This window comes from Lycium barbarum, chromosome 11 (genome assembly GCF_019175385.1).
Source record: "Lycium barbarum isolate Lr01 chromosome 11, ASM1917538v2, whole genome shotgun sequence".
Classification (NCBI taxonomy): Eukaryota; Viridiplantae; Streptophyta; class Magnoliopsida; order Solanales; family Solanaceae; genus Lycium; species Lycium barbarum.
The window spans coordinates 40,057,803-40,073,984 of record NC_083347.1 but is presented as its reverse complement, the minus strand read 5'-3'; the positions used below and the strand labels follow the sequence as shown (position 1 = coordinate 40,073,984).

The 16,182-nt window shown below is 37.1% G+C and overlaps 2 protein-coding genes and 1 pseudogene across 4 annotated transcripts; 2 read left to right on the top strand and 1 right to left on the bottom strand.

The window, feature by feature from the left end:
- Positions 1 to 1,353: 1,353 nt before the first annotated feature.
- On the top strand, positions 1,354 to 5,049 carry LOC132620304 (mitochondrial carrier protein CoAc2-like; annotated as a pseudogene).
- A 327-nt stretch (positions 5,050 to 5,376) lies between these two features.
- Positions 5,377 to 7,402, bottom strand: LOC132620301 (pentatricopeptide repeat-containing protein At2g15690, mitochondrial-like). Its single transcript, XM_060334970.1, has 2 exons — positions 7,042 to 7,402; positions 5,377 to 6,641 (listed from the first exon to the last, which is right to left on the bottom strand). Exons 1-2 carry the CDS (start codon positions 7,334 to 7,336, stop codon positions 5,539 to 5,541), a joined length of 1,398 nt encoding a protein of 465 aa, XP_060190953.1. The 5' UTR covers positions 7,337 to 7,402; the 3' UTR covers positions 5,377 to 5,538.
- A 4,254-nt stretch (positions 7,403 to 11,656) lies between these two features.
- LOC132620303 (histone H1-like) lies at positions 11,657 to 12,864 on the top strand. Of its 3 annotated transcripts, none has more exons than XR_009574762.1 (3): positions 11,657 to 12,109; positions 12,175 to 12,338; positions 12,413 to 12,864. XR_009574762.1 is itself a non-coding variant. In XM_060334972.1 (3 exons), the coding sequence occupies exons 1-3, from the start codon at positions 11,657 to 11,659 to the stop codon at positions 12,424 to 12,426; spliced, it is 561 nt and encodes a 186-aa protein (XP_060190955.1). In that variant the 3' UTR covers positions 12,427 to 12,864. The 3 variants fall into 3 exon arrangements, 2 of the variants coding, with proteins under 2 accessions (XP_060190955.1, XP_060190956.1); XM_060334972.1 differs by having other exon boundaries at positions 12,175 to 12,268; XM_060334973.1 differs by having other exon boundaries at positions 12,175 to 12,300.
- The last annotated feature ends 3,318 nt before the right edge of the window (positions 12,865 to 16,182 follow it).

The following is a 16,182-nucleotide window of genomic DNA, read 5'->3' as shown; positions in this document are numbered from 1 at the left end:
ATCATGACCGAAATGATATAATTTTCTCCTTTAAAGGATATGTTCACCATACAGATGGTGTCATGAAATATATAGTAGTACACAATTAATTGGGAGCTCTGAAAGAGCCAATTTATTACTACTTTGGAGGAACGAAATTGATTATCAAGAAAGCATTATATTGTCGTAAGTCTCAAAGAAACTTATTGAGTTTCAGAGGAATTCGCCAAAGTGGCCATTCATATTGAGACTATAAATGATGGAAAGATTAAATATCTTTATATTACTACAGTCATATAGCGGGTAAGAAATATAAATATGAAATGTTACCTTGCTTCCCTCCTGTTTGTACTACACAAATATGAGCATGATGATGGAATTACATGCGATGGTAAACTAGAAGTTTATTGAAATAAATAAATATCAGTTGGCATGACCGGTTGGCCATTTCGGTTCTAATGTGATGAAAACTAATTGAGAATTCACGTGATTATATATTGAAGAAACGGAAAAGGCTCACATATGCCATCCAACTATCAAAAATGGCTCATTTATGCCACTCGTCAATAGTTTGGCTCATTTATACCATCGAACTGTAGGAAATGGCTCATTTATGCCATCGAACTATAGGAAATGGCTCATTTATGTCACTCCTCAATAGTTTGACTCATTTATGTCATCGCTTGTTATCAAAATGACTCATCCATGCCATTTTTCATTAATGTCGGTTTTATAATACCAGCTATGACACGTGGCCTTTGATTAGAGGTTTACATCGTTTAATTAAACCAACCTAATTTTAAATACCAAATTATTAAAAAATCTGACGCATACACCTTACCCACCCACAACCATAATCTAGTTGGAGGCCACGTGTCATATATGGTATTGTAAAATCAGCTTTAATGAAATATGGCATGGATGAGTCATTTGATAACAGGCGATGGCATAAATAAGTCAAACTATTGATGAATGGCATAAATGAGTCGTTACCTATAGTTTGATGGCATAAATGAGTCATTTTCTATAGTTCGATGGTATAAATGAGCCAAACTATTGACGAGTGGCATAAATGAGCCATTTCTGATAGTTGAATGACATATTTGAGCCTTTTCCGTTGAAGAAATAAAAGATCTTCAAGAATTCTCTTGTGCTACTTGTTTTCATGATAAATTGAACATTATACCAGCTAAAGTTGGGATTGAATTCCTCAATTCTAGAACATAAAAAGGTGAATATGGGCCCATTCACCTGCCATGTGGACCGTTTTACTATTATATAGTTTTAATAGATGCATCTATTTTATGGTCACATGTGCATTTGGTATCAACTTGCACTTTGGTTTTTGCAAGGTTGTTTGCTCAAATTGTTAAATTAAGAGCAGGGTTCCAAATTATGAAATTATGTTGATAATGCTGGTTTATATCCAAGTTGGTTTAGCAGAAATTACATGCCTCTAATTAGTTGCTAAACAATTGGAACAAATCTCCCAAACAGAGATTTGGTATAAGATGTGTTATTTAATATGTAGCAGCTTATATGCATCAAGCCAACAAGGTTCCCCTATCACAGTTGGTTCAAGGTCAGGAACCAAATAATTCTCATCTAAAAATGTGAATGTGCGGTATATGATTCAATTGCTCCACCATAATGTACAAAGATAGGTCCCCAAATAAGGCTGGGGTAAATGTTAGATTTCCTAACATTAGGGGGAGAGATGATAAGAAGCTGGAAAAATAAATTATATGTAATGAATTATCACTAGTATGATCCTCGTTTAAAATATAATTCAAGTTAACTGCCAGACGCATTTGCTGACCAAAGTGAAAATCATATTCCAGCTGCAAATTCTCCTACTAGAATTAAAATCCTTGAAGGATAGAGTCTATGGCACGCCTGAAGCATGATAGACCAATCGGTTCCAAAGGTAAATCTCCTTGAAGAAGGAGAGGTGCAAATGATCAAAATGGCCATAATAATGAGGCAAGTGCTTTAAAAGAGAAACCGACATAACACTTCATGAAACCTTGGAAAAGGTTCAGGTACCTAAAAATGGTGGGAAAAAAAATGAAGAGATCTCGATAAATTATGTCACATTGGAACCGATTTCAAATGACCGTCGACAGTATCTTTGATATAATGTAACGCTCAACATTTAAATGGTGACGAGGATCTTGAATTCAAATCTGTCCAGAAACCACAGCTACTATTTTCATTAGTTACGAAACTAGAAAAAGTACATTAACGTTTTCGATTCTCCTTCTTTTCTAGTATTTCTTTTAACCTGTTTCTGTATTATTCTTCTTCAAGATTTTCGTATAAGATCATTATTAGTGTCCTCACCCATCTTTGTATCAGTTTCTTGAAATGGCAAAGGAGAGAGTTGTGTTAATGGATGGAATGCCCCTCTTTGCAAAAGAACTTATTACTGGGGGTTGTAGCTGGTGGAATTGCTAAGACTGCTGTTGCCTCTCTTGAGCGTATAAAGACTGCTGTTGCCCCTCTTGAGCGTATCTAGATCTTATTTCAGGTCCTTCTTTATTCCTTCCTTCTCTCCAGATTCTCTGTTAATGTTTCTTGTGTACAAAGTTTTCAACTTCTTTCGAGTGGTCTCTTTTTTTCCTCTTTTCTGGTAGGCTTGATGGAGGATTACTGAAATTTGGTTTGTCAAGATAATGATGCATTGGTAATGGAGGATGAATAACAAATTCAGGGGAAGTAATTGCAGTGATTTTATTGACATAGGTTCTGAAGTGTGTTACCGCAAAAATATGGTCTTTCTTGTTCTTGATGCTCTTGGGGAAGAGCTCAAAATTTCCACTTCACTATTCTTACTGGTTCATTAAAAAATCATCTTGCATTGAGGCCTGAGGGAGAGCTTAGATGCTATTTTGGCATCTGGGTCAGAGCCTTAGAGGACTGAGCATATTCAGTTGTGTAGTATGAATACAACTTTGCTTCTTTCATTAAAAAGTTATAGAACCTGAAAAAGGCGCCTGCAGTATTGAATCTGCATGCCTGGCTGTTAAAGTTAGAGTATTTGTCCTGTTGTTTTGGATTTTATGAAGTAATTGCTTGTTTTGACCCATATAATTTTATCTGCACCTTGTATTTGCATCAATGTACTAAATGCAAGATTTGTCTTTAATATATACTTTTATCAGTTAACCACAGTTGGTGTAAACATAATGAACACTTCGCATGAGGGCTCTAGAATCCTGGAACATCAAATTCCTTATCTTTGAGTTTTCTTCTTCGTAGACCAGACAAGCTGAATTTCCTAGCTTCGGGCTGTCAGGATCGTTAACAAAGATTGCTAAGACAGAAGGAACTCTCGGTTTTTTCAGTTGAGGAATCCATAGTTTCTGTCTCAATTGAACTTGAGATGTAGTATTATTCATCTTTAAGTTCACATGTTTTGCTGGTGGAACTCTTCTCCAGGGGAAACGGAGCTAGTGTTGCTCGCATTGTCCCATATGCTGCTTTGCATTACATGGCCTATGAGGAGTACCGGCGCTGGAGTATACATAGTGTTTCTGGAGTTGGGAAAAGTCCCATTCTTGATCTCATAGCAGGATCATTTGCTGGGGGAACTGCTGTACTGTTTACCTATCCACTTGATTTACTTCGAACTAAATTGGCTTACCAGGTATGAGAATAAAGAGGACATGCTCTTTTGTTTCCTTTCATCGCCTCTCTCCTCTCTCTGAAAGCAATATCAGAGCAGAGATTGGCAACTTAATCAAATTTAACTAGTACTCGTGAACTGGATTCTGCTAGTCCTAAGGAAATGGATCAGTTGAATTCCTAGTTTCCATGAGCAATCTTGTACTGATTTGCTTTTGATCGTCTAGGTTGTTGGACCGAACAAGTTGAATATACAAGGTCTTACTACAGGTGAACAATTTTAAGACTGCTTTTCAAAGACATATAAGGAAGCTGGAATAAGAGGGCTGTACCGTGGTATTGGTATGACATCTTTTCCTATAAACAATTCTGATTACGCTTTTTTATCAAGTTTGTTAGTTTAATAACCATGCTGTGTTTGCAGCATCATCACTCTATGGAATCTTCCCATATGCGGGGCTAAAATTTTACTTCTGTGAGAAGATGAAAAGCAATGTCTCTCAGGAGCACAGGAAGTCTATCACAGTAAAACTAGCATGCGGATCTGTTGCAGGACTACTTGGTCAGACTTTCACTTATCCCCTATATGTTGTGAGAAGGCAGATGCAGGTAATATGATGAGTTGCAAAAGCCAAACAGGTATTTTTGTGACCAACATGCTGTTGGAATGACAGAGAGGAGATAAATTTTTCAGGTACAGCACTCTCTGCATCTAGCTGCAGCCATGAAATGAAAGGAACGCTTGATACTCTTGCTCCGATTGTACAAAGACATGGATGGAAGCAACCATTTTCTGGGCTGAGCCTCAATTATCTGAAGGTAATGCAATAACTACTCTGTAAAGTACAGAACTTTTACACATAAGAATGGAGGGTATGTTAGACATTTTATATAAGGTAAAGGGAAAACAAATGAAACTTGAGATCGGTTGAGCATCAACAGAAAGTATAAGGGTCTCAGTCTATTTTCCAGGTAAAACGCAAGTTGCTAGAACCGAAAGTGGGTAATATTTTTCATTTCCTATATTTTAATATCTATTACTGGTTCTGACCAATGTGCTTTCTGAAATCAAGGTTGTACCATCAGTTGCAATTGGATTTACTGTTTATGATGTGATGAAATCATACCTGAGAGTACCATCACGAGATGAAGCCATTGTAGAAGTTGTTACCAGCCGCAGAAATAGTCAACCATCACGCCTGCATTCCTAACAACATTTTCTCCTCTCGGTATTGCATTTTAAAGTTTGTACCATTCCATTCTTTTAAGAACAACACAAGCATAATTGTTCTTTGAATAAGTAGTTGACTCAGCAAGCAATTAAATGAGACTGCTGCTGGTTCAATCTATAACTAGGTAGGATCCTTTCTGTATGTAAACACAGTTACATTGCAAATGTGTAGATAAAGCTAGATGTCTTGTCAATGAAAGCTATCAATTCATTCCAACATTTTACACATCAGTAACTCTTTCTCTTGACTGTGCCATTCCATTTTGTTCCATGTCGAGTAATTTTCCTTTAGTTCTACATCAGTACGACCTGAACAACTTACAGTAGCATAGCTCTAAGTGCTGGACTGAGTCAGTATGAATTTCAGCTCCGATTTCCCTCCTATGGCAAGTCTGAGTCCATAAAATATTAATAAAAGCCACTTTTTAATATTCATCTTTTGTTGCATATGCTATTGTTTATTCAGGAGGTCTTTTAGTCCTCGGAGGTAATAGAAAGAAATTGATAAAGACAGTTCTACATCTAGCCAGTAACAGAAGTGGCAAATTTGGGAAGATTGTATTTGTTCTCTTGCAAAATAATCATATAGCTAATATACAATCTGATATCATCCTGTAAACATGATTCGCGAGATCGTCTTGCACCTAGTAGATTTACAAATTCTACAATAACAGTAATAGCCTCAATATAGACTAATGACTTCACCAGTAATCATTGCAGGAGCATTTACCATCTCTGAAATGATGAAAGCGCTTGTTATCTCTGACAATCAACTCTCTCCCAACAATCTTTGACATGGTCTTAATGGCATTGTGACAGTCACCACATATCCTTAGGTTCTTGATGATCCTAAGAGTTGTTCTTGCCGGTGTACTAATTAAACCATATGCAATAGCCAATCTCTCACTATGATACATCAGCGCTTGCTCCTTAGCCGCTTCATCAATATCATGAAGCACATACCTCGTGTCTGGTACATAACCAGCATCCCTCATTTGCCCGCTTAAGCCTTTCAATTTCTCATATGCATCTGCCCTTTGTGGCATTGTGCTCTTAAACTCATTAGCTCTATCTTTACCCTCAAGCATATTAAACTCAGAATGCCTCTTCTGAAACGGTGCAGGGAGCTTATCAGCCACATTTCTGGAAGATTCTAACCTGACGAGCAGCTCGTCCACTCGATCTTCAAGTTCGATATCCCCATGAATTCGTGCAAACTCTATTACGGTCTCCCATACTTCTTTTGTAGGCTCAATAGGCATGTCTTCAACAAACTCTAACGCTTCATTCAAATAACCAGATTTCCCCAAGACATCAATAATCCCTAAATAATGCTCAATTCCAGGAACAATCCCATACTCATTCTTCATTACCTCAAAATACATAAAACCTTCTTTCACAGCTCCCTTACTAGCACAAGCCGAAAGAACCACCAAAAAAGTGTCCCCATTAGGCACCAACACCCTAAGTTTTTTCAGTTGCTCGAACAAAAGCAACCCATTCTCCCCATCTCCAGTTTCAGCATACCCATTAATCATCAAATGCCATAACTCCAACTTTCTTTCACGCATTTTATCAAACACCTTCCTCGCATTCCTCATGCTTCCGTTCTTAACATACATTTCCACCAACTTACCATTCAATTCAACATTCTTACTCCACGGCGAACGCAATAAGAGCTCATGCACCTTCTCCCCAACTTCCAAAGACTCAAGTTTTGTACAATAACTCAACAATGTCTCAAAAACACGAAAGTCAGCTCCAACGCCTTGTGAAATGTACTCGATTACTTGATCAATCTTACCTTCATAATGAAAAAAATTAATTTAACTTGAGCAACGGACCAAAATTATAAATATTACAATTAGATAATATGGAGTACCCCTGCCCACTTATAACCCAACCCATTTTTGGGGCATTTGCACTTTTGTCCCTATTTTGTGCTGGTCTTTAATTTTTATCCTTTAACAATCGAACATATGCCTAGAGGTACAAATTACTCATCATAATATTCACAAATTATGCTTGCGCCCTTGCTGTCAAAAGTTTGATTTTGAAGGGCAAAAATTAAAGGACCGGTCCATTTGAAGGGAAAACCGTGCAATTAATTTTCCATTTTTACCCACATGAAATATGGAGGGGGTTGAAACCTTACAAGTTTTTGTTCAAACCATTTCAAATCCGACCCAATTTGCCAACATTACCTTCATTGCAGAGAGTCATTAAGTAAACATCATCAGCTGTTGAGATGGGGCTCAACGTAAGTGGGTGAGGTTGTTTTTGAATAGGAGTAGGAGTAGGAGTAGGAGTAGTGGTTCTTGTGTATTCTTGCTTCTTGCTGTTGTTGTTACGGCGAGGTCTTGATTGTGGAGAGTAGCGGTTGTTGTTAGGGGAAGTGGTGGTGGTGGTGCGGTTGTGTGGGGCGGCGCAGAGGGGTTGGAAATGAGGTGGAAGACGTAATTTCAAGTGGGTGTTATTAGGGGACAAGAGAGACGCCATTCGAGATTATCTCAAAGGACCCTTAACAACGCTCTCGCTAGTCTAGCACGTTTATGTGTGTGAAATAAATATCTTCTCTCTTCTTTTTTGGAATTTTGACTTCAAAGCTCTGTCACATTTTGCTATCAAAAGTCCATAATTTTACCTGAAGGTAAGATAGTGTTTAAAATTCTGCCTTGAATTTTTTTTTTTAATTTTTGACTGAGCGGGAGTTCAAACTCAAAATCAAAAGGTTCTAATGAAGGACAAAAATTAAAGATTACCAATTTAATGGCTAACAATTAAAGACCACCCCAAAATAAAGGCATTCCTGCGGATTGCCCATATTTTTTTAAACGAATCAGACGACCCACTAGAAATCATAATTGCCTCATGGTTTTAAAAAAAATAAGTCTACTAAAAATTGATATACTTATTTTTTGAAGCCGCGTGATATTTTCTTAATCAGAAAATAAGCTAAATAATTTTAAGGCTTAAGTGGTGAAAACACCCCCAAACTTGGCGTGTTTTATAACTTTAGTCCCTGAACTATTGACACACTTAAAAACACCCCTAAGCTTGGCCGACTCGATTTAAATTAATCCCCGAATGTACACATACACAGCAAGTGTGCTCAATCGTTGTCCACTTAGAACTTTCCTCCCAAGTGGCATCCACGCAGATAAAATAAAAGCCAGCAAATTAAAAGAAAACCAACCCATCAAAATACCCGACCCATTGACCAAATAAATCTAACCCAAATACTCAAAGCACCTAGAACCTTCCTTCAGATTCAAAACACACTCCAAATTGTGAAATCCTCTCCATTGAAATCTTAGGGTTTCTTGGGGTTAAATTTCGATAAACACTTGACACATTTTGATAGTTGTTGGGTTCACCAAGTGTGGGTGGTTGAAATTTCGTGTATTAGGGTTCCGGTGGGGTTGTTTGGTCGCGGTTTAGGGTTCTGGTGGGGTTCTTTTGGTCCATCGTCTTCTCTACTCCAATCGATCATCTTTTCTGCTCCAATCGATCTTATTTTCAGTTGCATTCGTCAAAGGTTAGTGATTTCAACCTTTCTTTCTGATTAGGGTTCTTGAACGTCTATTAGGGAGAAACCAACTCTGAATGCGTAATAATCTCTGTTTTTTAAGAACATGAGTTTATGGCTACTGAAATTGAACGTTAAAGACTTAATTTTTTGCATGCATGTGTTTAGGTATTTTTGTAATAAGTGAAATATTTTAGGGCTTTTCTAATTTTAATATCTAGAGTTGTTCTGAAACATGTGTTTTTGGGTTTTTTCGTTATATTGAAGATATGTGAAGGTTATGTTGGGAATTTCATTTGTTTCTTGTTTGTATTTGCATCCCAAAGTTCTATGTAAATGTGTTGCATTTTTCTGTATTCAAACATGCTTTTGGGGTTAAATTGCTACTGTTTTCTGTATTCAAGCATGCCTATGTAAATGTAAAGGACTAACTTGCTACCATTTTCTATATTCAAGCATGCCTATGTAAAAAAAGATTTAATTGCTACTACCTTCTGTTACTTCTCTTTCATGTTGCCATGATTTATTGTTAATGTTTCTTCTAATTAGTACAAGTTGTACATCTATTTGATTGTTTGGCTGAATTTTCAAAGTGTTGATGAATTTGTAGGTTGTCCAATGGCTACTAAGTACTTTAATTTTAGATGGAAAATTGGTGGTATCTTGGTAAGTGAAGTAGGGCCAACTTTTGTTTTGTTGGGGTAGGACTGAACATTCCTTTAATGTTGACTTTGATCATTTGTCTATCCCTGAATTGAAAGATCTTGCTAAAGAATTTGGGGTTAATAAGTTAAGGACAACTTATATTGCACCTAAGGGTGGTAATTTGATAATTAACAACAGATAGAGATTTATTAGACCTAGGAGTACTGTTGAATGATGAGGAGACAATAGAGATTTATGTATGCAATGACTCATCTTTTGAGGATGGGGGCCCATTGGACAGCGTGTGACCGGTGGGTTTGTTGGTAATTTACCAAAGCCAAGTGGGGACAGAGAATCTGCCAGTTCATTTATTCCCTATCCACCACTCATTAATACATCACCAACTACAGATCTAGATGTAGAAATCCCTTCTCCAAACTCTTTTGAAGGGGCTGAAAATAAAAGAGAGGAAGATGATGCTAGTGGTGAAGAGGTTGTAGACAATGCCAACTCTTCCTCTGATGAAGAACTAGTGAATGGGTCTGATTCTGAACTTTCTGAGGATTATGGAAGTGATGTTCATGAAGAACTTAGGGTGGTGAGAGAAGATCTAAGGGAATACAAGAAAAATAAAGTTGCTAGGGTTGTTGCTAAGGAGAAAGTAGATGGGTTTTTAGGTGAAGCTGGAGTAGATGAAGGCTATGAAGACATTGATAGAGGCAGAACAAATCTGAGGGATAAATTAGGAGGTGATGATGATGATCCATATTATGACTCATCAGATGTAGATAGTTTTGCTAGTGAATCTGATGTTGAACATGTCAGTGATGATGATGAAGTTGAAGGAGAGACTGAAATGAGGCAAAGAAGAAAGAGTAATGGGATTGTGTATGATCCTGATTGTGAGAAAGTTATTTGGCAGGTTGGTGAAGTCTTTCAAAATATGAAAGATTTCATAGAAGCCTTGACCAAATATGCATTGAAAAAAGGTGTCCAGCTGGACAAGAAGAAGAATGACACAAGGAGGGTTAGGGTTAAGTGCAAAGCAAGCTGTCCTTGGATGATATATGCTAGCAAGGAAGGTAGGAGTACAAACTTTATAGTCAAGACATACAATCCTAGACATAAATGTCATATGACCAACATCAACTTCTTGTGCAATTCCAAATTTCTTTCCAAGCACTACAAGGAGAGGATCACTTCTCAACCTACAATTAAAGTGTGGGGAATACAAGATCTGGTTAGGCATGATTTTGGTATTTATGTGGGAAAGGCAATCTGTTTGAAGACTAGGAAAATTATTTTGAAATAAGTCATGGGAGATCATATTGCTGAGTTTGGTAAGCTGTTTGACTCCAGAGATGTGCTGCTACAAACTAATCTTGGCAGCACATGTATAGTGAATGTAATAGACAAGGATGATGGTAAAAAGGAGTTCAAAAATTTCTATATTTGTTTTGCTGCTATGAAGGTGGGGTTCATGAATGGTTGTAGGAAGTGTATAGGCCTTGATGGTTGTTTTCTCAGGTGGATATGCAAAGGGCAGTTATTAGTTGCTAAAGATGGAAACAATCAAATGTTTCCAATAGCATGGGCTGTTACTGGGGCAGAGACAAAGGATACATGGAGATGGTTTATGAGAATCCTCCAAGATGGCCTACAACTTGGAGATAGGACTGAGGTCACTATAATCAGTGACATGCAAAAGGTACAGTTTTTTTGTTTAATGTTTTCTACTTATGTTAACTATTTTTTGCTTCTATTTACTGATTCTGTTTTTATTTGCAGGGATTGGTTAGTGTTGCTGAAGAAGTGTTTCCAGCTTGTGAGCACAAAATGTGTGCTAGAAATATTCTGTCAAACTGGGCACAAAATTGGAGGGGTATTGAGAGGAGGAAGAAATTCTGGAAGTATGTTAGATCAACTTTTGAATCTCAACTGAAAGCAAGACTGGATGACTTAAGTAAGTTGGGTAGAAACATTGTTGAAGACCTTATCTCATACAACAAAGAAAAATGGTGCAAAGTTTACTTCAAGGAATTTTCAAAATGTGATAGTGTTGATAACAATATGTCAGAAAGTTTCAATGCTTGGATATTGTCAGCTAGACGCAAGACAATTGTGTCAATGCTAGAAGAAATTAGAATCAAGGTGATGAATAGGATAGCTAAAATGAGGGACTTTGTAGAAACTTGGGTAGATGGGATATCCCCAATGGCATTGAAAGTATATAATGAAAATGTTGAGATGTCAATGAACTGTTCATTACATTAGAATGGAGACTTTGGGTTTGAAGTCAAAGAAGGTTTATGTAATCATATTGTCCACTTGGCAAGGGAGTATTGTAGTTGTAGGTCATGGCAACTAAAAGGTATTCTTTGTGCACAAGCCATAGCAGCTATGAACTATAGGAGACTTGATCCAGCTGAGACAATTGTGCATTGGTACAGAAAAGAGCCCTATCTGCAATCTTATTCCAACTTCATACAACCTGTGGCCAGATGATAATGTGGCCAGATAGTTCAAACCCAAAAATAGAGCCTCCTGAAGTTAAAAAAAAAATGCCTAGTAGGCCTAAAAGGTGTAGAAGAAAGAAGATATGAAATGTGAAAAGGGCTGGAAAATTGACAAAAAGGGGAATAACAATGACATGCTCTATTTGCAAGTCCAGTTCACATAACAGAAGAGGATGCCCTTTAAGACCACCAACATCAGCAACTGCACCAGCATCAACATCAGCCCCTTCCAGAAGAAGATACTCAATGCCACCAGCAGAAGCAAGAAGAAGGCCAAGAGGAAAAGCACCAGCAGCACCAGCAAAGCCAAGAGGAAAAGCACCACCAGCAGCAGCAGCAAAGCCAAGAAGAAAAGCACCGACGGCAGTAGCTGCACCAAAGCCAAGAGGAAAAGCAGCAGCAAAGGCAACAGCAAATAAAGCATCAACTAGAGCACCAGATGCAGCAACTGCACCAGCAGCAGCAGCAAAGGCAAGAGGAAAAACAGCAGTAGTACCAACAAAAACTGCACCAACTGCAATCCCTTCCAAGAGGAAATGCGCAAAACCACCTGTCCCTCTAAGGCCTAAAGCAACTACAAAGGTAACTCTAATATACCTTACTTTACTTACAATGAATTAGTCAAATATTAACTTGTATTCTATAAGGTTAATTCTTCCCAGCAATCATCAACTGGAAGTACAAGAAAGAGTGGTGTTCTTGACAATCAAGAAGCATGTACAAGCATGGAAGGGAGCAGGAGTAAGTAAAGAGGCCAAGAGTTGTTGGACAAGGTATTTTTGTGTCTGAGTCTGGATATAGTTGTGTTAATGTAAGTGTTTTTCAATCACTTTAGTGTTGCATTTGTTTTTAGCCACTTATGACACTAACAAATGATAATTGCAGCAAGGGATGCCTAGCAGCAGGTTGATATCCACACCTAGGATGATGAATTCAGCCATTGTCACAGGTGAAATTGGATACAAACCCAGCAAGGGCTTGAAGTGGAGAGGAAATGTAGCAGTTACACAAAGACAACTCCAAGAGAAAAGTGCTATGCATAGAGTCCAAATAAGATCAAAGGCTCTTGGAGTTCAAACAAGGTCAAAAGATGGAAAATCCAATGAAGAAGAAGTCTTAGATTTCTATGTTTAAGGGTATTTATTTTTGGTGAAACTTGGGTATGTAAGCAAACAATGTAGCTTGGTAGTTTTGGTCGACAATTGGAAACAATGTTCAATTATTTTGCATATGACAATGATGACTGATGTCCCTTAATTTACATATGACAATGTCCAGATTTGCTTAATGGTACTTGGTGTGTTTTTAACATATTTTGCATTGAATGGTATTTTGGAGTTTCTGTCCATATTTTTCCTATATCTCGCATTGAGTGGTATGTTTTTGTCCAGTTTTTGCACCATTTGACTTTGTGTGTTTTTGGCAGATTTTGCATTGTTATACATGGTGTTTTTGTCCATTTTTTGCACCATTCAACTTGTGTTTGTTGTGTAGATTTGCTACTGTGCAATTACGGATTGTTCAACAAATTAGATGGTATAAATGTAGCTTATCATTAGAGAAAAATATTGAATAGAATCCTCATAATCGTATTGTGATAAGGGGATAACCAAAATCAGATGACATTGTTAATCATCATAACCATTTCAACCTAATTAGTACATACATAATAGAGCTTCAACTAAATAAGTACATAAATAGAAGAACTTCAACCTAATTAGTACTACTTCAACCAGAACCAGATTGTGTGCCAAGATAAAACATCAAATTACATAGCACACTAATGCATAAGCAAATCTTCAATGTTCTTGACCACTTCAATTCTTTCTCATAGCTATTTTTCTTCTTCAACAAACCCCAAATAACAATATTATCTTGCTCCGAAAATGGTGGCTCATACCGATCGAAATATTTGCAAGAAGACCGACCTCTAACCTATACAAAGTGAATGAAAATCAGTTAGAAACCCAGCAAACTTAGGTGCAAATTGAACCTTGTAAATAGAACAAACCCACGAAATTTATACTAAAATTGAGATACCACAAACAAAAATTACATACCTCATAGTTTTGACAACCCCAAAATCTCCTTCCCGGATTGTCATCGGACCATGAAATCCTTAACACTACCGGAAATCCACATCTATAAACTTTAGTCATGAATACAATTTAGAGAAAAACCAACAAATATGACTACTTAGGGTTTTAATTACAAACGACGAGGTGTATTTAAATGGAAGTGAAGAAAGAATCTTAAATTTTCAAGTTCTTGTGTATTTTAATGGAGGAGAGTTTTAATGAGGAAGGAAGGGGATGAGTTAGCCATTGGGATGGGAAAAAAATTAAGGGAAATGCAAAAATAGAATTTTTGACCATTCGAAGCTGATGTGGAAGCTTCTGACGAGCCTGTCAGCTCGTGAGCACACTTGTTGTGCCATGTGTACACTCGGGGATTAATTTAAATCGAGTTGGCCAAGCTTAGGGGGTGTTTTTAAGTGTGTCAATAGTTCAGGAACTAAAGTTATAAAACGCGCCAAGTTTGGGGGTGTTTTCACCATTTAACCCTAATTTTAAAAATGATTATGTCGTCCAAAAGGGCATATCTGCATGTGTAACGACAGGTGTATATATGCATCACTTTTTTTAAAGAGGTATATCTACCCTAAATGTTGAGAAAATATATTTTCACCTTTGCCGTTCTTTTTTCCCGTCCTCTCACCTTCTTTTCTTTCCCTTGGGAAAAGGGTAAAAAAATTCTCTACTTTGGAAAAAGGGCTTAAAATATCCTCAAACTAATTTTGGGTCAAAAATACCCCTCCCGTTATTAAGCTTTTCAAACATACCCCTCTTTTAACGGAAATGACTTATTTGTGCCAATCGTCAATAGTTTGACTCATTTATGTCATCGAACTATCGGAAATGGTTCATTTATGCCACACATTAATAGTTGGCTCATTTATGTCATCGTCCGTTACCAAAATGACTCATCTATGTCATTTTTCATTAACGCCAATTTTATAATACCAGATTTGACACGTGGCCTCCAATTAGAGGTCTACGTCGTTTAATTAAACCAGTCTAATTTTAAATCCCAAATTAATAAAAAAAATCCAACTCATACACCCTACCCATCCACAACCATAATCTAGTTGGAGTCACTTGTCACATTTGGTACTGTAAAACCAGCGTTAATGAAAAATGACATATGATGAGTCATTTTGATAATGGGCGATGGCATAAATGAGTCAAACTATTGATAAGTGGCATAAATGAGCCATTTCTAATAGTTCGATGGCATAAATGAGCCACACTATTAACGAGTGGCATAAATGAGCTACTTCCGATAGTTCGATGGCATACTTGAGCCTTTTCCGAATAAAATACTAACCCCTAATCTACCAAACAATACCCAAACGTTCCCCATCCCTTCATGGATGATTCTTCTGTTGTTATCGTTCTAAACCTCATTGTTGATTTTGGACGCTAAATATCTGTTATCTTCACAATTTGTTGTAAACTTTTTATTGTTTCGTTTGGCGTATATGGGATTAATGCTTTTAAGTAATGGACTTCATTTCTCTCAGGAACAAGGATTTCTGGGAACTTGTCGTTTGCAAATGTGACGTCCAAAGCAAAAGTTGTTGAAGGCCCCAACGTGTCTAAGATAAATGATGCAGGAAAGAGGGGGAAGAAGCCAAATCGGATCCTTTTGTCAACGTCTGGTGGTAGGCGTTACTGAAATTTGACGGGATCTAATAAGGAAATGTATCTGTATATTTAGAAATGTTTTACCTTTTATCAGGAACCGGTAATTGTTAATTGTTACTCACCTATGTTTGAGCATGGTGTTTTGATACTGTGTTATGTGAAGTAGGCTCAACTCTTTTTAGTTTTCACTGGTGTTTCCTTTGATGGTTTATCTCTCCTACTACTATAGGGTAAAACTAAACACTACGAGGAAATGCTTAAGCAAAAACATAGAAGAGGCAGTGTTTATTTCAAAAATATGTTTTGGATTCTTTTGTAAATATGAAGGATGGGGAACATTTGGGTATTGTTTGATGGATTAGGGGTTAATATTTTATTGGGTCGGGTTAATAATGGGTTTGGTAAAAAAAATGGTTATTTGGGGGAATTGAATTTTTCTGTTAAAAGAGGGGTATGTTTGAAAAGTCAGTCGCGATTTCAAAGCTCCACATCAACTCCTAATACGTAAACAAACCTAGGCACACATATTTAGCTTTTAAATCATTTGTAGCAATTATTGTGGCGCTCCAGATGGGGCTATTGTCGTAGAGGGAAGATGGTCTTATGACAGAGGTAAGATGATGACAGTGAAAAAATGTTAAAGATGAATATGTGAGAGAGATCATTTGAATGAGATGATTATGTAGAATTTTGTATGTTTCTTTTTGTGAGTATCATAGGGGTTAAGTAGTTGCCGAGCAATTGTAGCCTTCAAGTGGTATTTGTTACAGTAGAGACGACGACAACAACAACAACAACAACGATGACGACGACGACAACATACCCAGTATAATCCCACAAGTGGGTTTATTAGAGTAAAGAAGATCAATTATTATGTTGGTGATTGATCTAAAATAATTGATGTTGATTGAAAAAATTAAATTTGCACAATTTCGCAAAGTTCAAGTG

Bases quoted from the DNA above. Each gene is read 5' to 3' on its own strand.
- LOC132620301 (XM_060334970.1), bottom strand. From the start codon at position 7,336: ATGGCGTCTCTCTTGTCCCCTAATAACACCCACTTGAAATTACGTCTT. The intron at 6,642-7,041 runs GTAATGTTGGCA...TTCATTATGAAG, and splicing joins AATGACTCTCTGCAATGAAG to GTAAGATTGATCAAGTAATC.
- LOC132620303 (XM_060334972.1), top strand. From the start codon at position 11,657: ATGACATGCTCTATTTGCAAGTCCAGTTCACATAACAGAAGAGGATGC. The intron at 12,110-12,174 runs GTAACTCTAATA...GTATTCTATAAG, and splicing joins GGCCTAAAGCAACTACAAAG to GTTAATTCTTCCCAGCAATC.